The sequence below is a fragment of the Nyctereutes procyonoides genome, unplaced genomic scaffold, assembly GCF_905146905.1.
Source record: "Nyctereutes procyonoides isolate TBG_1078 unplaced genomic scaffold, NYPRO_anot_genome, whole genome shotgun sequence".
NCBI lineage: Eukaryota > Metazoa > Chordata > Mammalia > Carnivora > Canidae > Nyctereutes > Nyctereutes procyonoides.
Window position 1 is genome coordinate 79,336,149 of NW_026575125.1, and position 26,302 is coordinate 79,362,450.

Sequence of the window (26,302 nt, forward strand, 5' to 3'; positions counted from 1 at the left end):
GATCCTGATGTTTTCAGAAGGGGGAAGAAGCCCACTCATACTTATTTGGTTCCTTCACATGGATACCCTCCCCTTTCCTTCTGGGTCTCCTTGGGGTATCCTTCCTCCCATATCAGCCCATAAAGTTGAACCTATGTGTTACTTGTCACCTGGCCACTTGCTGCGAAGCTATCTTATGAGAGCAGGAGCAAGACAGAGGGAGACGTGGGGTTGGGTCCCAATCTGCCATAAAAGCTGTGTGACTTTGGGCAAGTCACTTACACTGGCCACGCCCCAGCCTCTTCACCCATATAATGAGGGTATTTTGACAAGTTATGCAGGATCACGGACGGATATAGTGCTGGCCTGTTACTTAGGAGGTGCTCACACAGGTTCAGTGAGCCCAGGAAACAGCGCCCCCAGCAATGCGAGGGGCTCCCACCACTTACCCAATTTATACTCAGATGCCAGGTTTATTTTTAGAAAACAAAAAGAGCAAAGTTTATTGAAATTTCAAGCTACGTTTGAAAAATCAAAATCCAAATCCTGGAGACATAAATCAGGATAAAGTGTCAGAGAGTGGAAAGTGTTCACTGCCACAGAACCCCCAGAGACAAGCTTCCCTGAGCACATCACCCAGGCACCATCAGGGTCAAAGTTATCCCCTCTTCCCACCCCTGGTCCACAAAGGGACACCAGCAAGGCAATCATTCCACTTGAAGGTTTTCCACAAACATAAAAAAAACACAAGGTTTTGAATGACAATGTGAAGTCCCCGCTGATCTTCTCTCAACCCCATTCTATGTCGTCAGCACCAGTGAATGGTGGGTTTTGGCATTCGAAAGAGGACCTCACCTGTCTGCAGGGGACAGATGGGGCAACGGCTGCAGCAGCAAGACATCCGTGGCTGCATTTGGAGGCTGGCCCCCTCCCCGCCTTTACTCTTTAGTCTTACTTAACAGAAAGGACACACTGGATCAACTTGGTAAATGAACAGCGTTCAAAGAATTCGCCTTAAGAGATAAGGGACTGGTTGATACTCCCAAAACCCGTTAGGCCCTTCAACACAGAGGTGTATGTGTCTATGTATACATCGCTACACTAAGATATAGATCTAGCCCTATGGGTATATATACGCACGTGTGGCTATATAGAAAATCTATGCCAATGCTAACCAAACAGAACTTTGTAAGCGGTCATCCCAAAGCTGTAATCCCACACTGGGCTGTGCACAAAGCCATGCATTAGACCATATTAACCAACAGAAGGCTGACTTGGCTCAATCTCTCCTTTCCGTGGCCCCACCTTGGCCAGGCAGGGGAGGAGAGGGAGGTTGCCTCTGCCTAAAAACACAAGTGGCTTCTTCCGAAGGAACAGTCGTCAGGTGAAGCTGCTGAAGATGTCCATGGAAATGAAAAAACAGACCCCTTATGCTTTCTGGAGTAAACTGGCATCACACCTCATGCTACTTTCTCCTTTGCCAGTTGCAGCTAAGTTGCCCAGGCCCTGGGAGCGTGGCATTAGAGGCTCACTGGCTGGTGGGGGAGGTGATGAGGCCCCCATGCAACTCAGCCTCCAGAGACCTGCTCTTTGTCAGGGGTCTGTCACTGGAGTGGACCCAGGTGGCCATGTCCTTAGGACATCTCTTGGCACCAGCTATGCTAGGTGTAAAGTTCTCCACGTGAGATGATGCTTGGGGAACCAAAAACAAACTGGAAAGAACTAGGTAGAACAAGTTTAGTGGCTCTGCCCACCCTGAGGACAGAGCCACTTACACCGCAGAACCATCAGGGGCCTCGGGTGCTCGTGGGCTTTTAGGCACTGGCTCCTCAGGGCTCAGACGGGACTGGAACTTCTCCAGCTGCTCTGGGCTGGCCAGGGTCTTCAAGAGGGTGTTCTCACGCTCCAGCTGGGAGTTCTTCTCCACCAGCTCTCGGATCTGCTCCTTCAGGATCTCTACCTCCTCTCTGACTGCATACATCAGATGATTCTTCACCAGATCCTGCCATGAAGGGGGGTGGGGCAGGAATCACAAGCTGTCCAGGAGCCGTTGTTGGCCCTCTGAAGCACCTGCCATCAGGGTGCCTGCGCTGTGCCTTGTGCCACCACCCCCTCGGGGTCTTCCCTCAGCACGCTGGCCCCGAGGCCCTATCCCCCCATGCACCCCCCTCTACAGTGCTTCAGCTTCACTTGGGAGCACTATACGACTGGGCCATGCTCGAGTTGGGGGCCATGCCTGAGTTGGGAGCCCTCCTAGCTGCAGAGGATTCTTCTGTGAGTTTCTAGTGACTTTCAAAGCTGGCCACTTAGGAGCCTCTGGGTGAGACCTCTGCTGGTTGCTGGTGTTCTGCTCTGTCCCCAATGCCACACAAGGTCCTGCTGCTGGCCCACCTTGCAAGAGGGACCTGCAGGGCACTCCATTAGATTTATTTGCTGTATACATCTTCCCCCAAGAGAACAAAACTGGTCATTTTGGGGGTCTCCTCCTCTCCACATGCCCTGGCACACTGAGTTGCACCAGCGGTGCCACCTGGCCCAAGAGGACACCGGCCCTAGGAGAAGGTGCCAGGACTGCTGCATCCTCTCTTGAATCTCAGTACTGCACTGGAGGCAGGGAGCTGGGTCACTGGGCACCAAGGCATAAATAAGTGGTGGCTAACTGCTGGATGCCCCAACCCCCAGCAGCTATTTTGGCTGCTCAGTGGAGTATGACTTCTACCTGGTAAAGGAGAGGGAGAAGGGGTAGGGTGCTTTGCTTCCTGTTTCCTTTCAACTTCTGACCCTAGCCCAGACTCTGCAGAGGTACTGCAGTGCGGTTGCATCCAATGAGCTCTGGCCCCTGCCAAATGAGGGATGCAGACAAATTCAAGTGTCTGAGTTCCCTGCCCTGCACACTGCCCAAGGAGGGAGCCAGAGGCTGTTGCAAAGAGAGGGTGGAGGAAAGGAGGGAGTCCAGGAAGGGCAGATTGCAAATGCCCTATAAGGTGCCACTCTGATGGGAGGCTACCTAGGGCCTCCAAGGGGATAAGAAGCAGGCCGGCAGCTTCCTCAGGCTCTTGGCAAAAGGCCTTTACACCGACCCCCTTATTCCTGCCCCAAGTTACATAAGCAGCAGCTCAGTCTGGGTATGGGGAATGACGCAGTGATGCCACTCACCATGGCCTGCTCGATCTTGTTGTCTATGGCCACCACGCTGGCTCCAGAGGCACTGCCAAGACAAAAAGCAAAGCCACCGCGTTACCCACTCAGTTCCACTCTGAGCACCTGGCGGTTGTGGCCAAAGTCCTCCCTCTGCCCTGGTTCTTCCTCCTCTCCCGCCTCCCTGGCCCGGAGTCCCAGGCACTTTGTCCCCTGGGGCCTCTGCAGCAAGCCGCCTGCACCTCCCCAACCGGGCTGGCTCCTGCCGCAGCAGCCCAGACAGAGCTCCGCGTGAAGCAGCGCGCGGTCCCGGGGCGCGCAGGCGAGTGTGGCCTGCTCAGCCGCCCCGGCGACAGGCAAACAATGGGGGCTCGCGGCCCACGGAGTCCCCCGCCGGTGGCTCAACCCCGCGCCGGCCCAAAAGGCTCCCCCACCCCTGGGGCGCGCGCGGTGGGCGGGGGGCACCTACCGGGCTCCGAAGCTAGCTAGGAATTCCTTCCTGGCTCGGAAGCTTCCGGCCTGCTCCCCGGCGGCGCACAGCGCGGCCAGCCCCCTGCCCAGGCCTGCCCAGCGCAGCCCGGCCCCGCCGCCCCTCTGCCTCGGGCTGCAGCAGCTCCTTCTCACGGCGCAGCGGCCACAGGGACGCTCCGAAGGCGGAGGTGACCCTCCTCCCTGCGTCCCCTACCCCCGCCCCTTCCCAGGATGCTGCACCGCGGGGGAACGGGGACCCGCAGCGCGCGGCTCACTCGGAGATGCCGCTCTCAGCCCAGTCCCCGCCGGCGCCTGGGCTCAGGAGCTGCGGCCCGTTGTTACCTGTTATCCAGCTTAACGGACACCACATCCCCTCCAAGCAGGGAAGAGAAGAAAGAGATGTTGAAATTGTGCAGCTGATAGACCGCCACCTCCATGGGGGTCTGATACATTTCGGCGTTCATGGCTTGGGAGGCCGCGGAGCTCTGGCGGGGCTGGGCGGGCTGGGTGGCTGCGGGCTGCTGGCACGCTGCACGGGTCTGGGCTCCGCAAGTCCTGCCCGGGGGGCTAGGAGGGGGGCAAAGGCTGCCGATTGGACCCAAAGCCAGGCAGACGCTTCAGAGTTGAAGGGAAGTGACTCGAGGGGTGTCACCTTGTGTGTCACAAACTCCACAGCCGCCAGTCCAACCCAGACTCGGAGATATTTCGGCTCCTGCTTCTTTATATAGGAGGAGCCGGCTGCGTCACATGGCGTCAGGGGCCATGCAAATGAGTCCTATACCAGGCTTTGTGGTCCAGTTAAACCACATCCCCTCCCTGAACCTTAGGCTAGGGCTGTAAACAGTTCAGCACTTTCTTGTGCCAACTGGCATCTCCAAAGAGGGTTCCGGAGATTGGTAAAAACCGAACTGGAACGGATTCTTAGAGAAGTACTAATGCCCTAACCAGAGCAGAGAGCATTCAGTAAAGGGGGGCGCTGGTTTTCAAAGCTCTTCTCCAGGTGTCAGCCAGCATACCCCCATGGCTTTGCAACGCCATTACATACCACATGCCCTGTACCCACTCTGATCATCAGGAGGCTCACCTCCTTCCTGCCGCCTGCCCTCTCAAACTCTCTTCTGCACACATACTTTGCCACTTGCATGTCCTATCACCCAGCCAGCTGGCCCGCTGGTCTGCCCCCAACCCCAGCACCTACCCACTGACCTCCTCCTCTGGATGGGTGCTGACACATGCACAGATCTGTGACATGCTCGGTACCTGAGCACAGGGCTGGACTACTCTACTCTGTGAGTGCCAGTGCGCATAGAGGGAGAAGAGAATTTCCCGAGAACTCAGATGAGTGGGGGAACACGTACAAGGGGGAAGCTGGGAGCCAAGTGAGTGACAGAGGAGGTGGGAGGAGGTGGGGGAGGCAGCAGGGGGATGAGCACTGGAGGAACCACAAGATGCCAGCCCCTTTCCTTTGGTCTCCACACCCTACTCTGCAGAGAAAATACATGCAACATTATCTGGGATTTCACGTCTGTGTTTTTAAAAACAAGATCTTGTTACTTTTCTATAAACAGCAAATGACAACAAAACTACAAACCAAGGCTATTTACAAACCATCCCAGGGAAACACCTGCTCTGTGATGGGGCCAGCCATAGGTAGGGTGAAGAGGCTACTTTGGGAACGAACAGATTCCCAGTTACAAGGATAATGTTGCCAACTAAAAGCTACATATATTTCCATCAAAATACACTTTTCTTCTTTTCAGCTTCAAGCTTAAAAAATAAAAGGCGGCAGCAGAGGCTGGAGGTGCTTTGCTCCTACTCTCTCCTAAGTGAGGCCACCTGGTGGACAGAGGCAGAATTGCAGCCAGAGGGGGCCACCGAACCTGAAGGCACAGGTGATGATGCAACTGCTAGTATTATTTACACCAACTCAGGACCAGAAGGGGAACATTGGGTTCCACCACATATACAATAGTCTGGATGAAGCTAGGGCCAGTGCCCATGGATCAGTTTGTGACTCAGGCTGTGGTCCAAAGAAATACCCTAATGTAATCAGGCTACTGGAAAAGTACTAGGGCCTCTTATCAGCAAAGGAGGTAATTATTATTTGCCTCAGGATATTTCTTCTAACCAGGTGCCTGGCACTGACACCCTGGCCAAGGCCCCAGTTAAGCCCAGTCTTAAGGCCTTGCTTTTCACCAGACCGCCAGTGCAGTTACACCACCAAATAGCCAACATTGGCTGCTGTGACACAGAGCTCCTACTGGGTCCCATAGGTGGTAACAAATGTACAAAGGCCATCCTACCTGAAAAGGGCTGACAATAGAAATATCTAAGCAAACCCACCCAGGAGCCCAAGATGGTGTTTTTCTTCACCCTAGGTGAGGCGGGAAACCATCCCAATCTCAAGATATTATGTTACCTTTAGGTCACAAGCCCTCCCCACAAAGTGTTTGCACGGAGCTGTGTGTGGTAAGCAGAACAGAGTGCAGACTCTGTTTATAGATCATTAAGAACATTAGCTGAGGGAGGGGAAAAAAAAAGCTTTCTTAAATCAGAAGCTTCACTACTACTGGAATTCCCTGATATATTAATCTGCCCTCTGTGCCACATAGAGCTTCTTTGGCCCCAGGAAGAGCCTCAGACCTCTCCCTGGCTTGTAAATGGTTCTCACAAACTAACTATTGCTACCCACCCCCAAACTTCCAAGGGAGACTATGACAAGAAAAAGGGAGGGAGAAATAAACTGGGTTGGCAGAGGAAAAAACACCACTAGGGAGGTGAGGAACAGGACTGAAGGAAACATAGCTCCTTCTCCAGGGTAACTCCCTTATATGGACTCAGAGGCAGAGAAATCAAGGTAGTTCAGGAAGGGAAAGGAAAAGAAGTTGTGTCTGCTAGCAAGGCTGTATTTGAACTTTAAGTTAATGATACTTCAATTAAAAATAAGCTGAGTTTTATGGGGCACCTGGGTCACTTCATCGGTGAAGTGTCCGACTCTCAGTTTCAGCTCAGGTCCTGATCTCAGGGTCGTGAGATTGAGCCCCACATCAAGCCCCAGGTTGAGCCCCACGGGCTCATCTGGGCTCTGCACTCAGTACAGAGTCTGCTGAAGTTTCTCTCACTCCCCCTCTGCTCCTCCCCTTCCTTGCCTCTCTCAACTAAATGAAATCTTGAAAAAAAAAAAAAAGCTTAGCTTGAGACTCACTGACAATCATGGCTACCACTAAGTGAGCATCAGTTATGGGCCAGACATTTGGGCCAGATGCACCACAAGGCCTGTGGTGGTGGCACTGTCACCATCATTTTACAGATGAAGAAACCAAGGGTCTGAGAGGCTACCTTGTCCAAGGCACCATAGCTAAGAAATTATGGATCTGGGACTCCAACCCAGGTCTCCCTGACCTCAAGACCAAGTCTGTTCCTACCACACTTAGTAGTGGGGTAGGGAGTGGGTGTGGAGTAAATAAATCTATGTGGTGGGGGGGCTGGGTGGGAGGTGCCAAGGAAAGCAGTGAGGAAGAAGATAGGCTGAGTGGCAGGACAAGTGGTCCAAAGGCTGACTGTCAGCACACTTGGCTTTTCTGACCCTTGTGGCAGGGAAGAGCAGCATCAGGGACCAGAAGCATATCCAAAGAGTCCAAGTGAACCTTATGGGAGTGCTGGCCGGGCCTGCATGATTTCAAAAGGCAGCCACACAGTCCTCAAAGAAAGCTCACTCCGTCTAGGAAATAGGAGATACTGATCTAACTGGGGGTTCCCACAATGGAAATATTTCGTCCTGTGGTATACGATACCCCAAATAAGGGAAGCATTCTGAGAATAATAATCATAGTCCTGTCAAACCTTCAGTTCCTAGGGCCCGACTAACTGGCATCCTTAATTAACTGCCCCCCCCCCCCCCGCCCATGCCATATTCCTGCTGTGCTCAGCTTTTAGGAGAATGAAGCCAACCACAAGAAAACAATCTCCTATTAGGGATTTGGTTTTAAAAAACAACTTTAAAAGGATGTCCCAGGTTCAGCCCACACTCAGTCCATCTCTCATGCTTTCTACACTTCTAGTTTGCCAGCTGATAGCCAAGTGAGAAGTGGCCAGCCACCTTGAGGCCTTAGGCTCCACCACTAGCAAACGAAACGATGGCTGGATCCCCAGATCCCAGAGCTAGCTAAGGCAAGACAGTGCATATAAATGTCCTTGTAGAGGGATTTTTTGAACAAGGGCAAAGAGGAGGGGGAGAGGGGAAGAAGGAGGAGGAATCCAAAAGATTTTCTGCTTAACCCCAGGCACTCTAGAAAATTCCTCTGCCCAGAATATCTGCGCAAAACCTTGCAGCCAGTGCAAGTTTATGCTGTACAAGATATCTATGATCTGACCTAACTTTTCTGAGCAAACTGCTGATCCTCAGGGCTCTCTGCATCCTTATGTCCTGCGGAGGTGGGACCCAGGCAGGAAACAGTGCGCCAGGGAATCCACAACCCAGCAGCCTTGTGTGAATGTGTCTAAATTCCCTTTCTTCCATCCTGCACCCGACAACACTGGGCTGGACCCAGAGCCGGCCCAGCAACAGCGCCCAGCCAATGAGCCAGATCCTTTGCTGGCTTTCAGGTCTAGCCCTCAGGCTACTGGATTCCGCAGTTGCCCCTCCCTCACTCTCACAGTGGACCTTTTAGACGAGAGTGGTATCATGAGGACAGGGCCAACCCTCTCCATTTCAGGAGGCCCTGGAAGTTGACCTGTTTAAGCTGGGAGAAATGTCTCAGCATTCTCACAGGTCTGTTCCATTTCAAAAGCCAGACTCTTTAGGACAAGAATGCTTCCTCCTTGGGGCTCCCACGGGGCAGGGGGACAGAGACTGGGTAGTCTGGGCTGCAGAAGCCATGGGCCGGATCTCGGCATGCTGCTGCTGAGGGGTGGGTGCGGTAGGTTTGGGGGTGGTGGCGAGGGGGAACATCTCACTTCCCCTTTTGTCACACTTGAAGCATTGTGTACCATGCAGCCCAGAGGAAACTCTTTATAGGCAAGTCTTCCTTATTTTCTACAGGCAGTGTTCCACCCAAAGATTCAGCAATGCTGCCAGCAAAACACAAGGCCTTGTGTCAGGAGAAGCGGAAAAAGACGCGATGGGAGAGGTGCGGGACAAGCCACAAAGCAAACACAGGGTTAGGAGCTGGAAAAGGAAATCAAAAAGGATATTGAGCACTGGAACGTTAGCACAGTTAATGGGATGGCTGAAAAACAGCCCTCCCCACTGACTCCTCCACCCCAAGCCCCCTTCCGGCTGAAGCTCTGTCTCCTTCTAATTACTTACGTGTCCCTTTTTCTGAAGAGGCTGGGGGAATAAGGAGGCTGAAATGCCATCGTTTAAATTTGTCCTTGCGTCTGTCTTATCTTCTCTCTTCCCCTCTGATTCCCCTCCAGCGTGGAGGACTAGAGACAGGAAGGCCACTGCCACTTACATGGTTACTTTGGCTTCATGGAAAATCCCCAAAGTCCAGAAGGAGGGAAGCAAGAAAGAAAGACAGTGACAGAGAAAGTGCCTTGTCCTCTGTGGGTCATGTGAACTGCCCTGCATGGCCAAGGCCCAGAACCCTGACTCTGGGCGGCAGGAAACAGGAGAGGAGGATGCAGACATAGAAGCAGAAGGCCAGCGTGGGAGGGACCCCGAGGAGAGCCCCAGTGAAGATGGACACTGTCTTGGAGAAGCAGCTCTGACAACCAATTTGGGCCAAATCCTGACACCAAATGACGACAGGAGCCATGAATCGTGCCTTTCAGCTCCCTCGCGGACAGGGTCCCATGTGAGCTTCACAGACAATCTCCGAGTGACACGATGGATGACAGGCAGAACCAAACCCCATTCTGACAGGGCAGCCCGCCCACTCCCCCTCATTCAGAGAGGTACAAAAAGGGCCCTTGTTGGAACCATCTTTGTCACCCCAACTTTGATGGCTACTCATGGGCGGGGGGAGGCGGTTTGTCCTGGTGCCTCTGCAAGACTGGAAGCGTTGGCAGCATGATCCAGGAATGCTGTTTGGCTCGGTGGATCTTAAATCTCATGAACCTTGTGTCAATATTTATGCCTGTCTCCCTTCACTTTATGCCCCGCAGCTGGGAAAATCTACCTCCATACTTTTTCCAAGCCCTCTTTTTTTCCACTCTTCCCATGACCCAGCCCTGGGCCAGAAATAGATATTCCTGAAGAACAGACTACAAAATTAACCTTGGTGAATGGCATCGCCTCCTTCTCCTCCTCCTCTTCCCTCTCCACATCACCCTAATCATTCAGTTTAAGTCGGTTCCACTCAATTCAGTTCAAAATTGATTGAATGCCCATTCAAAGTGCAAGGCCCATTTTGGGGAAATTCAAACAAACCTACCAACCAACTGGTAGTGCAAATTAAAAATCGTGCTTCCTTCCAGAATATCCTGGGCCTGCGGTAAAATCAGGAGGCTCCTACTTGGTACGATCTCAGTGAAATGTTTGCTTCGGGAGGCGGGGAAAGCCTAGGGCTTGAGGGTGGGTTGAAGGGTAGCTTGGGGTTCAGGAGGGCCACACCACTGCCATGCCTGGGCATCACTTCATTCCTCAGAATTGGCTGTGCTCTTCTTCTCCTCACCCTAGCCTTTGGGGAGAACACAGCAGCCACAAGGCTCGGAGTTTCTATGTGGGACCAAAGGCTCCCCGACTTGGTAGCCCACAGTGCCAGGGCCTCTCAGTCTGATTCTCTTCCTTAACCCCCAGGGTTTGTAAACCGAGGGGTTTGGAAACTTTGCTTGGAAACAAAGCATAGATCTGCTCTCTCTGGTCTACCCGTCCCTTCCTTCTGAGATGGACAGTGTCAAGGGTGGGGGGGGGTCACCTCTACCTGCCAATTTCTTGGTCTTTCTTCTTCGGTCAGCTCCTCTTGGTCTTCACCTCTGCTCCACTTCACCCTTCCAGACCTGCGCCATCTTTAGGCAGGCAGACTCCTCACTCTACCCCTGGTCACAGCCCACTCCAGGGGCAGGGAAAGAAAGCAGCAAGAACATGGCTGCTCTTCCTGTTTGCACCAGCCCTCCACCAGCCTATGTGAGCCAAGGAGACACTGGCAGGGGCTCTCTCCATCCCTGCTGCTCTGTGAAGCAACCCTGAAATTCCAACCCATTTTTTTTTTTCTGGCAGTTGTCAAGGTTACTTTGAGTGGTATGTGGAGGACTTAGGGCTATTGGCAATGCTTTTGGAAGATGAGAATGAGGAGGATCCTATTGGGGATGTGGAGCCAGCAGACAAGAGGCCCATGAAGAAGCCAAGGTGGAGCACCTGGCTCCATCGTGGGTCCTGCTATATAGAATGGGTGACCTTTGTAGTGGTGCAGGTTTCCTGGGGAACAAAATGATGGTAATAATGCCAGCCTCTTTAGGCGCCTGGGCTCCTGGGCCATGATGGGGAAGCATGAGGAGCCTCCCCAGGGTTCTTGCATTGTATGACTCAGGCTGCCGCTTACCTCACAGCAGAGCTATTCACCAAGGGCTCACTTGAGGTAGCTCCCTGATCCTCTGTGGTAGGACTCTGGATGGTGAAAAGGGGCTCTGAAAAGGGCTTCCTACTCTCTAGCCACCTACCCTCACCCCAGAGCTTCCTGGATGGAAGGAAGGCAGCCTCCCTGGAGTGAGGCAGTGCTGGGAAGGGCAGGGGACACGATACTGGCCAAACGGAAAGAAGAAGAGAAATGAGGCAAGCTCCTTCCTGGGCAGGCCACCCTTCCCCCCAACCTCAGCCATGGGAACAGTGCCAGGGAACTCAAAGGAGTGTTGGGAGAGTTAAGGAAAGCCTCCTGGCCTGGTTTGAGAATTGCTGACAAGGAATACACACCTCACCAGGAGGGAAAAAGAAGCACAGAAGCACACACACACACACATTTATGTAAACATTCTCTTAGCTTTTCACCAAGTCCAGTTCACAGATATAGGCAGGAGAAGGGCATCATGCAGATCTTCCCCCTCTGCCTCCCTGTCTCTGTGTGTCTCTTGCTGTTGCCAGCTTCCTCCTGATGCAAAAGAAGCAGTAAAGCAATAGGACACGGCAATATGGCAAAGCAGGAGGACACTCTAGACCAAGCCAGAGTATCAAAAGACATAGCCCTGGCTCTCTCCAACATCCAGAGCTGGCCACGTGCTGTGCAGACATCCTAGGTGACGGGGTCTTAGGGGAAGCTTAGAGGGGGTACGGGGGGAGCCAGCTGAAGCCTCACCCTGTACACCAGGAACAGGAATCCCTGGTGCCGCTAGGTCCACAGGTTTCAAAGATGTCAATCACATATTAAAATAAAGGAGAAATAAAAAACAAGTGCTACGTGGGGTGCCTGGGTGGCTCAGTTGGTTAAGCATCTGCCTTCGGCTCAGGTCATCAGCCCAGGGTTCTGGCATCGAGTCCTGAGGCGGGCTCCCTGCTCTGTGGAGAGCCTGCTTCTCCCTCTGCCTCTCTCTCTCTCTTGTATCTCATGAATAAATAATTGAAATCTTTAAAAAACAAACAAACCCCAAGCATTACGTGTACACAATCAATCATATGAATGCCTAAGAAATGGCTCTCCCAGGCTCCTCATGAGGACAGTTCTAACTAGAGCCAGCCCTGGCACAGATGCCACATGTGACCGGATACCTGAGAAGTCTGATTTGAAGGGCACTGAGCAAAAGTCCTCTCAGTCCTTTGCCTGACCAGACTACTGTAGTGTCTACAAATGTCACCATCCGAATCAGAACCTTGGATTTTAATGATCATTCCAGGACCGCTTTATAATTCAAGGAACTAGGAATGTTTATTCTTCCTGCCAAAAACCCTGGGAAAGGGCCATGGTCTGCTATTATCAGTGACGAGTACTCAAGTATGAACTCAATTTTCCTATTACTTCCAACAGAGTGGCAGATCAGCACTGGAAGGCAACCAGACACACAGCAGGTACACCATGCTGGTGGGCTGCAGAGGGAAACGGATGGGTCCTCATGGGGTTCTTAACATCAGGATCTCCTAGAGGGAACTTATGGCTGGACTCCAGCCCTAGAAGATCCAGTGGAATAGTGTGTGGCTTGGGAAGGGTGTTTTCCGATGGGTCGGATGCAACTCTTCTGTCTCTACTCCATGGAACTGCTTTTGAGAACCACTGGCCTAAAGGGGACGGCCAAAACAAGGTCTACCCAAAGAGCCCCCAGAGTGTCAGGGTCACCAAGATCTACTTTGGATCATACACAATGATAGGGTTCAGCACATTCCAGGTCTAATGTCTGTTTGCCTTTCGCTCTCTTTCCCTTTCACTCCTGAACACTTGATCAGAACATGAATGAGAGATGCTATTAGAAGGATAACCCAAACCTGCTCTTATTTATAAATCAACCTCTGCCAAATTTTGCCTGTTAGGAGGAACGGATTGCTTCTAAGACACTTCACAGCTGTCAGTGGCGGGAACTCTTGGCCTGGGAGTTTGAGGACAGAAGGTGGGCATCCCAGAATGGAGAAGGAGAAGAACCGTGGGGGGAGGGAGAGAACAGGGAAGGGCTGATTTTTTTCTAATAGCGCAGTTTGGTCAATTAACCCAGCCCTGCCTCCCTTCCACAGAAGCCAGCTCTTGCTCGCCTTGTGGCTATCACCACCAGGTCAAACATGGGTCCATTCTGAGATTGGCTGGAGGGGTGTGACTAATTCCCCACCACCCCCACCCTGCCCAGAAGCCTGCTGGGGCTGACTACAAAGAGTCACCAGGATTTCTGCAAACATGCTCATCCCCACCCTGATCCAAACCTCAGCTCCCCTGCCCCTACCATCCTCACCCCTCCCATGGCTTGTGAACTCCTCCCTAGCAAGAAGGTTTGCCCCCACTGCTCAGCCAACTCCTCTCTCCCAAGGGAGGGCCGAAGGGGAATTCGATGCTCTCTGTGGCATGCATCCGGCCTGTGTTTTGGTATTTTATTTTATTTTTATGTTTAATTTACACTGCCTGCTAGGTTTGGGGCTTAAATAAACAAAGGCTATGCTTCCCCCAAGGCTTGGACTTCCTGGTTGCCTGTCAGCAACAGTGACCCTTTTAACCTCCCCTCTCGCTCCTTGAGACAGGCAGTGCAGGGGGTGGGGTTAGAAGAGAAAAGATATTTTGGGGCCAAAGCCTGGAAATTCTTAGTGCCAGCTTAAAATACCACCCTTCTCCCCCACCCTCCTCTACAACATGAGTGTTAAGTCCCAACACCATCTTACCAAGTACAGACTCGTTTTAAAGGCCATAGCAGAAGTCTAAGGGTAGAGCACCAAACTGGAAAATTCAAAAACATTTGTATTGATTTTTTTGGGGGGGTTGAAATCTACCTTCGGACATCTCTGTACCACTGAGCAAGGACAAAGGGCCCAGGTCTTTGTGGGTGGAGTAGCCTTCCAGGGCCTGTAGCATGGGCAGAGTGTGGTGGGCCTGCCCGGAAAAGGTTTCCTGCCAAAGCTCAGACACCTTAGAAAATAAGAGGAACACTGGCCCCTATGTCCCAGGATACAGTTCCAATAGCAAAGTAACAAATCCTGGTCAACAGTTCTGACATCCTGTTATTTGCTAAAACTAATAATACCATGGAGTTTGTTGACAGATCCACAGAAGAGCTAAAGTAAATATGGAAACTGAGGAATGGCCAAGTATAGACAGTTCCTAGCTCAGCAGTTGAGAAGAAAGGAGTTTCACAGATAGTCCCTGGGTATCTTGGGGCACTGGGGCCCGAGCACAGTTGGGAGATAATCCAGAGGCATTGGTCCTGTCACTGGGTGATTTTTCTCCAGCAGGCTACTGCAATAATGGACTTGGCCCACTGAGCTGGTTCCTGAGCTCTTAGAGAATAATGGTAAGAATCGAGAGGGACTGCCCTAGTACCTATGCCAGAGGAGGTGCTCCCTGAGAAACTTGGCTTTAGCACCCATTCTACATGAACTTGGTCAAGCAGGAAGAAAGTACATCAGGAGGTCAGAGTTCTTTCTCCACCTTGGCCACTAGACAGCTGGTGGACTGCTTAGAAGGCTCTAAACCCCCTGTGCTGCCATCTGCTTATTCATGACATAGGAATGATGCTTCTCTCCCTGACATATACACCACACAAGGTGGATATGTGTACAGACACCCCAAAGTCTGGAAACAGAGATAATATCATTGTATTCTTTTTTGCAGACTGACGATGTCTTTACAACAACATGGACATATATTTGCCTATGGTTCCAGACTTGGTGGACATCCTGTAGGTGGCATAGCCATGTTCTTTGGAAAGTAACAAGGGTGTGACCATGATGAGTAAGGGTCCGGGTCCCCAAACACTGCTCCACGATGAGTAAGGGTCCTGGTCCCCAAACACTGCTGACACAACGGCTCACTGGGTGAGCAGCCCTATCAATGCTATTTCAAAGTCTGGCATTTCTAACTTTTTGTCCAGGTTCCAAGTTTTGTTTCCATTGTGTCACAAGTCACCAGTACTGCTTGGGGGCAGGGGTAACATGAGGGACTGGTATCAAAGTGGAATCAACATTTAAATTCAGTCTCTTAAGGGGCGTCTGGGTGGCTCTGTCAGTTAAGCATCTGCCTGTGGCTCAGGTCATGATACCGGAGTCCTGGGATCGAGCCCTGTATTGGGCTCCCTGCTCAGTGGGAAGTCTGTTTCTCCCTCTCTCTCTTCTTTTTTTTTATATATATCTTTAATACTTAAATGGCTTTATTCTTTTTCATTGGAGTTCAATTTGCCAACATATAGCATAACACCCAGTGCTTATCCTGCCAAGTGCCTCCCTCAGTGCCCGTCACCCAGTCACCCCAACCCCCCGCCCACCTCCCTTTCCACTACCCCTTGTTCATTTCCCAGGGTTAGGTGTCTCTCATGTTTCGTCACCCTTACTGATATTTTCACTCATTTTCTCTCCTTTCCCCTTTATTCCCTTTCACGATTTTTTATATTCCCCAAATGAATGAGACCATAAAATGTTTGTCCTCCATTTGACTTATTTCACTCAGCATAATAGCCTCCAGTTCCATCCATGTCAAAGCCCCTCTCTCTCTTCTGCTTGTGTGCTTGCTCTCTCTCTCTGTGTGTCAAATAAATGAACAAAATCTTTAAAAAAGTAAATTCAGTCTCTTGAAGTTCTTTAGCAATCTGTCCCAGTACACAGGACTTGAACTTGCATAACATTTTGGCCTCAAGGGCCTCTTGGATGGCACAAGCAGTCAGTAATCGTCAGGACCTCAAGTCTTTCAAGCAGGACCAAAGGCACAGCCAGATAAGACCATGACTGAAAGTGGGCAACACACAAGATCTTCAGCGAGCATGGACTGGCTTCCTAGACTGAGAATACAAGTTCTGCAGGCATAGTGGTTTATCCTATTCACCACTGTGCCCCTAGAGTCTGGACCTGTGCCTAGCACACAGTCTCAAGATGGTAAATACATGCTTAATGAATAACTAAAAGGTTCGGACAAGTGTTAGAACTTTGCTAATAGCCTCTGTAGGGAAGAACTATATAGGCAAATTCATGAATTCGCCTTCTGTTAACACTGTGATTTGGAGACAATCACTGTCTGAGAGCAATTCTGCAGTTAAAAAACATGAAAGACTAGTGAAAATCAAACATACTTGGGAAACCTAACCCAAGTACAATTTAATTAAGTAGCCACTAACAACCTGGAACCAAGGCCCGACTTCTTCAATAAAAGGGATAATTCACCCGTGTGTGTGTGTGTGTGTGTGTGTGTGTGTGCGTGCGTGTGCATGTGCGTGTGCGTGTGCACCCGCTCATGGTTTTCTACTAATGCTGGGACTTTGATCAGTTTCCATCTTTAGGTGGAGGGGCTGGGTCAGTTGGGAACAGGGCACCCACAGGGAGCAGTGGAGGGTGATGAAGCCCGGGACTAGGGCAGCCAAGTCTCGGCTGGCAGCAACATCAAAGAGGGATTTGGGGCTAGCAGGCCTGATTCTGAGCGAGTGACAGCCATATAACTGGAATGCTGTGTGTGTGTGTGGGGGGTGAGGTGGGGGAGGGTCAGGCAAAAACAACAACAACCCCGTCCTGACCAAAAATAACCAATACCGGCCAAGATAAAGGAAATTCTCACTGTTAATGTCACCATGGGTTTGAAGTGTTGAGGATCCCTGTTAAAATGAAAAGACTTTCTTGGGAGGGGCACTGTTCAGTTCTTCTCTGGGAAGGAACACTGTGGCCTGCCTAGTGCGGTCTGAATAGTAGGGGGCTCCTGGGGGAACTGCCCTGGGGCTGGCTAAGTATAGACGGATGGAGTGCTGCCTGCGAAGGAGCCTCACAACAGCTCCTGGCTAACTGGGGCTTTGGGCTCTCAGGGGTACAGGCAGATATACCCACATATTCCTGGGCTCGCTCTCAATGTGACCAAAGTGCCTGAGCAGGCAGCTCAAAGAGCAGGGGAGTTTATGACAAAGGAGATCATCTCCTCCTGCTCTTCTTGGGAATGGGCTCTGAAGAAGCTGTGAGGAGCAGGGATATACCAGAGCCTTACTTTGCAACACTGACCTTCAGCGTTCCCTGTCCAGGGGATCTCATTTGCATGTTCTTCGGGCATCGTCCCTGCATATACCCTCCTCTACTTACTTGCTTATAAGCGGCATGGGTGAGAAGGGGACTCTCAGGTAGGCTCTGTGGCTGATAAGGGGTCGCTGGGTTCCCCCTCCCCATGAAGTCACTTCTTTATACCCAGAGCCTCCTTTATTAACCCAAAGGAATGAGTCTGGCTGGTGGCGGGGAGGGGAGTGCCAGGCAGAAAGGCAGGTTGCTGGGGGAGCTTTCTTTGGCCATTTCCTGCCACTCTCCATTGGCAGTCCTCCTCTCTGACTTTGCACTGGGCCACCCTGGCAGCAGGCACAATCCTCACACCAGAGCTCGCCAGGGTGGCCGGTGGCCCTTGCCCCTTGACACCCCTCCTTCCTGCTTTTTTTAAAACCGCTGGCAGAACCTCAGCCCTGAAGCCCCGCTCTGGCTTAACCAGGTGATGGCCAACTGCCTCACACCAGGTGGAACCAGGTTGGGTGGAGGGAGGGAGACAGGGGAATAGGGCCGGGCAGCCCCCACCCCCACCCCATGGCCCTGTTGAGGTGCTGACAGCTGGGAGAGGACCTGAAACCAGTTAGCCTGGGGCTCCGGGCCAGCAGTGCATTTTCATCTTGTTTTGAATGGGACTGTCCTCCTGTAAACACGTCTGTGTCAGGGGGAAGAAAATGTAGAATGGCTTAAATTAGTTGGGTGGAATGCATCCCACCCATGAATCACCAGCACGGGGAGAATGCCCTACAGGTGGGCCTCACTTTACGCAAACCTGTCTTATAAAAGCCTCGCTTCAACAAGGGGGCAGCGATGGACAGCTGTTAGGTCTTGACCTATCACCGGGAGATCTCAAAGCCACATCTGGTCCGAGTAAGAACAGCAGCAGCTCTTGAGTACTGATAGCTCAGCAGGCACTGTGCGAAGAGCCTTATATACATTAGCCTTTGGAACCTTGTCAACAGTTGAGGTAGTTGACAGGAGGGGGTGGGTATCATATTGTCATTAGGTCCATTCTGTGGATGAGGAAACAGAGGCCCAGAGAGGTTAAGTGACTTGCCTTGGATCACCCAGCTAGTAAGTGGCAGAGGCCAAACGTGAACCCCTGATTCTAAAGCTCTGGGTCGGCTCCAGCTAGGCATTTTGCTTTGTTTTGAGATTTCCAGTGGAGGCTACCTTCTAGGCACAGATGTTCCTTCCCACTGAAACCTCCTCCATCACAGCTGCAGGAGAACTGGAAACCTCAGCAGGGTCTGGGTGGGGAGCCCTAGGGTGCAGGCTGGTTGATTCCCATTGCAGTCCCAAGAGAGGGGAGCCCCCCGGCAGGTCAGGATGAGACAGATCAACTCAGGGACTGGAGGGCCATTTAAGGGCAACTGCTTGACTAGACTCAGGGAAGGCCCCTCAGGAACTGCACGTACAAACCACTCAGACGCCAGGCTGCAGAAGGGACAAAAGACTTAGTATAATCTAGTATAAGGAAAGACCAAATGTAAACATGTATTTTAAAACAAAATGTCATGGATCATGCTGTAGGCACAGGGCTGGTCCCCGGGGCCAAACTGTGAAGCAGGTGTCTGCCTCCAGAACCTTCCTGCTTCCTTTTTCAGGTACCTTCCTCCTGCCTGTCCCCTCAGGTGACCTGTGTCCGTCCTCCTGCTGCTGGGAGTTTCGTGGGCCCCCCCTTACTACCATCTGGGATGCCCCGCCCTCCCTAGAAGTGTCCACTTTAAGGGAGACTCAGTCTTCCTCCACCAAATGCAACATACCTGGTTTGGGAGCCAATCCTAAAGGACAAATCAGAGAACTGTATTTGTGTCAATGATAGGTAATAGGTTCTCCTCAGGCCTACCACAGGGGCTTTAACCCATAGATTTCAGTCAGTGGTATTTTAGGCATGGGTGGGGCTTCTTGGGGTGGAAAGGGAAAGAACTGTGGGGGGAGGATGACCATGGGAGGGGGGGATATTGTTTTTCAGGGATCTTCAAATCTTGCCAAGTAGGCCACAGGCTACTCTGACTATAGGTGGGCCTGGATCTACAGAGAAGGATAAATACCATGTCCAATACTGATGCTGTATTATTTCTAGAACACGGTGGAAAGAGCACTGCAATAGTAATCAGGAGACCTGGGTTCTGGTCCTGTTTTGTCCCTGACTACCAGAACAACCCTGGAAAAGTCCTGTAACCATTCTGGGCCTCAGTTTCCCCTGTATGTAAAAAGACAGGATCAGGGCTGCAAATTTATATTGACTTGGCTGCTTATTTGGTGAATGATACCCCTCTTTAGACTGGGGGCTTCATGAAGCCATACGCCACAGGTCTAGAGCAGTGTCTGGCACATAGCAACGCTCAACAAATGGAATAATAGAATGAATGAACGAACTAAATGACTGAATGGCAAAAGTAACTTCTGAGGTTGCTGCTGGTTCTAATCATCTCTCAGCCTTGACTTCATCAGGTGCAGCCATGCCTCTGAGTGGAGAGGCCCAGGCCAAGGGCTGGGTGAAGCCTTCAGGCCCTTGTGCTGAGGACCGTGGGGTGCAAGGGCAGCCTTCAGGACCCTAAGTAGCAGGCAAGAGCTTCCAGAAGGCCCAGGAGGCCTGCAGGATCCTGGATGGGAGGGTGGTAAGGGCTGTAGGAAGGGCAGGGTGGGTCAAGAGGAGTCAAGAGAGTCACTTTTACACAGTTTTCTGTAAAACAGGAAGCCGAGATAACAGAGACCTGATGGGTGTCTGGGCTGAGGTAGGAAAAGTGCCGAGTTGCATGGTGACTCAAGGTCAGGAGCTGGAACGGGGCCTGGAGCTCTCAAGCTTCAGCTCACCCCCTTGGGACTGCCCCTGGCTCCAGGCCAGCTCCCTGAATAGTTCCCCCACCCCCACCCACCCCTCCACAATTCCAGTTTCTTAGGCTATCCTGCTTCCTTGTCCAGGCGGCCCCGCTGTCCTCCCTACAGAGCCATGTGGAATCCCCCTCCCCCCCAGCCTCCCTCCAAGGACTCTGGTGCAGTCACCCATCAGAGCTCTCAGAGGCCCACTTCTGGGCAGACCTGCCCCCCTTCTCAGTGTTGCCCTCATTTACACTCTGACGCAACTCCTCCCCTTCTTACACAAAAGGGGGAGGTTTGCCTGCACAGCCTCCTCTTCCCTCCTAACATCCCCCGTGTCCTCTCCCCCACTCTGTGGCCAGGGCCTTCTCCTAGGAGCAATCTTGGGCATTATTCAGAGGTGCTAAGATTTTCTCCCATGGCCCCACCCTTTCCTCCAGCACCCATCACATTGTAACAGGGGCCACAGTTTCAATCCAAAAGAATGAATCTCTTAAAAGTGACACTTCAGGTACAAGTGAGCCGAGTGAGGCTCACTTGTATCTATGGGGTGGGGGGCCCTTCCCAGAATTCCCAAGATAACACTATGGAGGTGCTTACCTCCACACTCTGCTCTGAATGCTCATTAGGCTGATTCTGGCATTTGCTTTCCTTGGGGAGACCAAAGTTCTAATTCCATCAATCCCATTAAAACGGCCTGTGTGACCCTGGGCAAGTCATTTCATCTCTCAGAGTTTTAATTTCTTCATCTGTCGAATGGACGTCAATCACTCCATGCCCTACCCACCTTGACAGAGCTATAAAGACGAAAGAAGAGAGAGAGAGAGAGAATGTGGGGAGGGGTAGAGAAAGAGAGCGAGCTTTTTAAATGGCAAGGTCCTGGACAAATAAAAGGAATTATTATGTCTCCCTTCTGTTATGCTTGAAGGACTCATTCAGGTTGGACTGTAGGGCCCTCCTTACAAAAGATGCCAGTGTGCCTCTGGAACCTTTCCTCTCTCCTGTCCTGTCTCTCCTCTAGGGTTTGGCCCTAAGCCATGTCTGGTCTCCTGTGCACCTCCGCTCCACTTTAAGAACATCTCCTCCCCTGCCCCTGTCCTCTTCACCACCCATCATGTACCAGTACGCCTTCCTTTGCCATCCAAGGGCCTCTAGTCATTCTCTCTCCCTCTCCAGCCATCCGTGTGCCGAATGACCACTCTTTTAGCCCTGACCTCAGTCATCCCCATCAAAAGCTTTTAAAAGGAAGGACTCTGGGGTGGGGGTTGGGGCTGGGAATGATTGAACTTGACCATTTGCTACAGAGGCTGAACACAGAACAGAACACACAGCATGTGCTCAAAAAACATACCATTGTTTGGCTATGTGGAGAGGGGGGGCGGGGTGGAGCTTTGGGGGTGGAGTCTGTTTTGAGCCTCCTGAAATCAAGCCAGATAGGCAACTGCCTGCTCCACCTCTAGATTCGCCAGGCTCTGCCTGCCTGCTTTTCCCTCCAATCTTCCCCTTTACCTCTCAACCCCGATAGTGGGCTGGGCTCTTTGATCTCTAGGACCTGCACACTAGAATGTGATCTTGGGCCTCCCTGGCCTAGTGCCACAGTTTCTCTGGTGAACCACACCCCCCCCCCAGGGATGAGAGGCTGGGAGCAGTTTGGGGCACCCTCTGAATTTCCCAGAATAAACAATCAGTTCCCTCTGAAGGACCTCACCCACGAGTCTCTTTACCTAAGAAAATCTGGGATCCCCCCCGCCACTGCCCCAAATCAGGAGCTCCTGAGCTTTTCCTAGAGGCTAGAGAGTGATGCCCACCACAGTTCGGCACAGATGTATTTGCTCTGCTCCTGTACTAGGGCCATGGCAGTCCCCTTGGCTGGAATGTCTCTTGGTCTGGCAAACACTGGAAAAAAGGTTTCTCCCCAGATTGTGGGGGCAAAGCCCTTGCCTTCCTCTGAATGCTCCCTCAGGGTTTCCTTTCAACCTGCCCTTCCCAGGAGGAAATCAGAAGCAAAAGGTGACATTACCAGGCCTTGCCAGGGACTGGTGACAAGGTGGCAAAGCATGGCCTCATTCTGTTGGCCCTGGCCACCTGCCGCCCTCCCTGCCTCTGCCTGTTGCCAGGCCCCCACGTTGGCAGGCAGGTCTGGGGGAGGTGGGATTCCCTGGAGGCCACCAAGAAGGCTGGTCCCATAACAGAGATGGCAAAGGTGGTCTCAGAGGCCCAAAGGTGAAGCAGCTGAATCAGTGGCAGGACTCTGAGGTAAATGAAGGAAGAGGGGAGTCCACCACATAGAGTCTGGGTCTTCGGTGGCAGTGGGAGGTTGGTAAGAAAGATCACCAAATCTCACATTTGTTAAACCAGTAATGGAAAGAATGATGATGATAATAGCTACTACTTATTGAGAGGTTATTAGGTACCAGGCACTGTGCCAAGTGCATTTCATGCATTATTTTCTTGATTTCTCACAACAACCCTATGTAATTTTGTTTTGTTCTGTTTTTACAGATGATACATGAGGGAATGGCAGTTCAGGGAGTTTGTGACCAGCCTAATATCACACACTTAGCACTGGTACTTAAGGACCTCGTTGACTCTGGAACCTACACTCTTCACCCCTAAGCCAGCTGTCACTGCTCCTGCTCCAAGCATGACCCTGGTGGCCAAAGGGCCCACCAGCTACCCTCCAATGTGGCTGGGCCTCACAACGACCCAAGAACCTCATTTACCTGGAACTGACTTTTTTTCACCTCACTTTTCACACACACCCCCATTGAAGAGCCCAACAATTTCAATCAGGGATTCTTTTAAGAGCATCCAATGGATGGGACAGGGGGCACACCACAGGCCGATGCTTTAAATCGGGAAGGAGACCAACTTTTGCTCTTGGTCCTGCCATGACATGGTCACATGATCCCAGGCAGGCTGAATCCCCTTTTAGGCCCTCAGTTCCATAACCTGCCCAGACTTTTTTCTCTGGTCCCAGGTAGAGGTCAGTAATGCATAAAATCTAAGAGTACCAAATTCTTAGTGATGGGCCTCTGATCATGCTTGCCTCCATGGAAGAAGCCCCATGGGTTTGAAAGTGTTCCAACTCCCCACTGTCCACTCAGGGCTTACCCTTTGGTGAGTCTGTTGTAACACTCACGACCACCCTCAACATGGTCTGGGAGCCACTTGGTACCGCCATGCCAGGAGGTGGCTCCTTACCCACTAAGCCCTCTCTCCTTGAACATGCATCAGTGTCTAACCTTCCCAATCACTACTTTGAGATGACCTTGACTTGCCTTTTCCTCTTTTTCTTCCTCTCCTTTCCTACCACCCCCCACCAGCAGCCCACTATTGCTCTGGGAGCACCATCCTTCTTTTCTCCTGGCAAACAAGTCTGTGCACACCAGCTGGCTTCCTCCTTAAATGTGCAATCCTCCCCTTTGGCTTATTTGGCATTTCTGGCCTCTTTTTGTTGCATTTTTGTTTTCCTACATATTCAGAGAGATGGAAGGAACCTTGAGGATCAATGAGTTCCATTCCCTCCTTTGATGGGGGAGGAAAGTGAAATTTGGGCTAGAGCAAATGACTTTGCTCAGCTAGGCAGGGGGAAGGGCCAATACTTCATCCAGGTCTGCCTGATTTGGCAGCCGCTGCTCTTATTCTCTCTGTCCTTTAGGTAAGGCCTTGGCCCACCAGCCACTTCTCTCCCCATCTCCAAATGTACCTATTATCCATGTCGCACCACTCGCCACTGATTCTATTCCCTGGTGCCCTGGTGGCCTTCCATGTATATATCTAGGTTTCCCAACAGCAAAGTGGTCTGGGGGCAGGAAGGCAACTAATCCTTCCCACTTGAATAAGGCACAAAGCGGGGAAATGACCTGCTTAAGGTCATACAGCTCATTAGTGGGAGACCTGGGAACAGGATCTGGGCCTCCTAGCCACTTCCACTCATCATGAAGCAGTGCACCTCTGCTGCTTTCTCATCTCCCCCTTCTGTACTCTGCTGAAATTTCCTTTCTTGCCTCTTCCTCTCCCCTTTATCTTATCCTCCTTCCTAACTTCTGCCTTTCTTGCAAACCTGACGGATTTCAGAGCTGGACGGGACCTCAGGGATCATTTAGTTCCACTGATCACTTAACAAAGGAGAAGACTGACAACAGGAGATGGGAAGTCATTGGCTTGAAATTGGGATAGCTAATTGGGGGCCCAGCTGGGATGAAGGCCTGGGTCCCCAACTGCCAAGTTCGGTGCTCTTTCAACTATCCTCTTCCTGTCTGAGCTTTAAGTCCAGAGTCCTTCCTTGAAGATTCCAATCTCCTCTCCTGCCATCCAGATCCAATAGGATCTGAGAATGCTTGGGTCCAGGGTCCTACAGTGTCCCTGGTGAAAGGTGGAAGGAGCAGAGAGGCCAGCAACCACTCCCATATCCCCATATCTCACCCCTAGAGGCCCTGCCTGGCCTTGCCAAGAGCGGTGACTATCAAATATGTGTTGACATAAAGCCATAGCCTCTTGGATTCTCAGTTCATGGCCTAGACGGTGGCGTCAAAGCGCGAGCCGGCTGCAAAACGAGGTCAGTTCACTGTCCTCCCAATGGAAAAATCTTGTAAAATCAATAGCACTTATAACGTCAACAGACCTAGAGACCTTTCCTCTGTTTGTGTTTTCCTCCTGAGCTGCTCTTTCTCACCCACCCTGCTGTGAAGGCATAGACAACACAGGAATCTGGCAAGCGAAGCCAGGAATCTGGCAAGTGAAGCCAGGAATCTGCAAAGGCCGGTTCCCACCTCCCAGAGCCCCTAAACCTAAGGGAGAGAGGGGGCATGTTAAGGTCTGAATGGTTTGTGAAGACCCCCCACCCAAGACCCTCCTGGCTCCATCAGGTGATGTTAAACAGATCCAAGGCCCTCCTGGGCAACTGACTCCTGGTTGGGAATAACCAGAAGCTGCTCAGAACTCCAGTAGAGATTCTGGAAGCTCAGCCCTACACCGGTTTACCACACTGGGCCTTCACTAAAGAAGAGAACAATTAGAAAGCCAATTAGACAACACCATGGGGCCTTCCTGCCCTGGGAAGTGTCTGAGGCCCTCAGACTAGAGTGGATGTTGGCCCTCTTCCCAGACATCCTGCCCCCACCTCCAGTGGGTGTATCCTACCTTCCCTCCTTGCACACAGAGGGTGGCTGCCCCTGTGCTGTTATTTGCTTGGTCACAAACAGGCTTCTTCCTCCTATCCCTAAACTGGTCCTACCACCAAGCCTCAAATTTCCACTATCACATGCAGTCCTTTATAGGAAAATATTGTGAGTTTATTCCTGCCTGGATTCGTTTGGCAAATATTTATTGAGCACCTAGCCTGGGTCAGACACTGGTAGCTTCTATCAACCGTGTATTGTGCTATTGAAGACTATTGTGCCTCATGACTTCCCTCTGAGCACTGAGGAACGGATGAAACAGCACATTTTTTGCTCCCAGACAAAAGAAACTTAGGGATGAGATATGAAGGCAGGTCCTGAGAGTTAGTGTATGGGTCTCTGGACACTAGAGACATTGGGGCATGGGCACATAGGGTGGTGAAGTGGGAGACGCCTCTTCCATACAAACGTGGAGGACCAGGAACAAACACGCCCCCAGAGAAGTCATTATGGGTGGCTGTAAGAGGCAGACGTAAGGACGATCACAGAGCACAACTGTGCCCTCTGCCCTCAGTCCCCACAGTAGGGTTCCCTGCCTGTTGTCTTCCCAAGCAAGGCAAAGGACAGGACATTTTGGAAGAAGTGGTTCTCTCTCTCTCCTGATATGTCCTTGGGGCACTAGGTTTGGTTCTTTTGCTGGTCAAGATCTATCCAAGGCATCTGAAGACAACTAGGTGCCTCTCTCAGTGGAAAGTTTTCCTGGTTAAACACCCCACCCCCAATCCCCCACTGCCTGAACCAAGTTTCACAGCTCACCTTCTCCTAGACAAGGCCTTGGCCTTGCGCCTGCTCCCCCAACCCTGCCCTCTGGGTGATCTTGCTCAAGGATGCCAAGGGAGTTGGTGGCAGGGGCTGGGAGCAGAGCCCAGATTTCCTGGATCCTGGCCTGGCACTTTTGCCACCAGACCCCGCTACCTCTCCTTCTCATCTCTTGCCATTTGTACTCTGTCTACATCCTCTGGAGGCATGTGCCCTGCACTCCACTAGCATTCACTGGGTGAGATGTTCCTGCCCAATACCACTCAGTGGTTCAGCTATATGGGGCATAGGGAATCTGGCGGTTGGCTGTCCCTGGGGCCAGGCCTGGCGGGGAGGAGGCCAGGCCACTTTGCTGCTCTGAGATCTGCAGAGCCTGGGTCCCTAAGCCAGTCAT

The 26,302-nt window shown here is 51.7% G+C and overlaps 1 protein-coding gene across 6 annotated transcripts in view; it reads right to left on the reverse strand.

The window, feature by feature from the left end:
* Window positions 1–457: 457 nt before the first annotated feature.
* TSC22D3 (TSC22 domain family member 3) overlaps window positions 458–26,302 on the reverse strand; it is a 62,543-nt gene continuing 36,698 nt past the window's right edge. For 4 of the 6 annotated variants that reach the window (XM_055338771.1, XM_055338770.1, XM_055338774.1 and 1 more), the window contains exons 3-4: window positions 3,136–3,187; window positions 458–1,981 (exon numbers count right to left, since the gene is read on the reverse strand). In XM_055338771.1, the coding sequence (XP_055194746.1) occupies window positions 1,751–1,981; window positions 3,136–3,187 (283 nt within the window). In that variant the 3' untranslated portion in view covers window positions 458–1,750. Of the gene's footprint in view, window positions 1,982–3,135; window positions 3,188–3,930; window positions 4,297–8,896; window positions 9,023–26,302 lie in introns of those variants that run through there. The other 2 variants (XM_055338773.1, XM_055338772.1) reach the window with 2 other exon arrangements.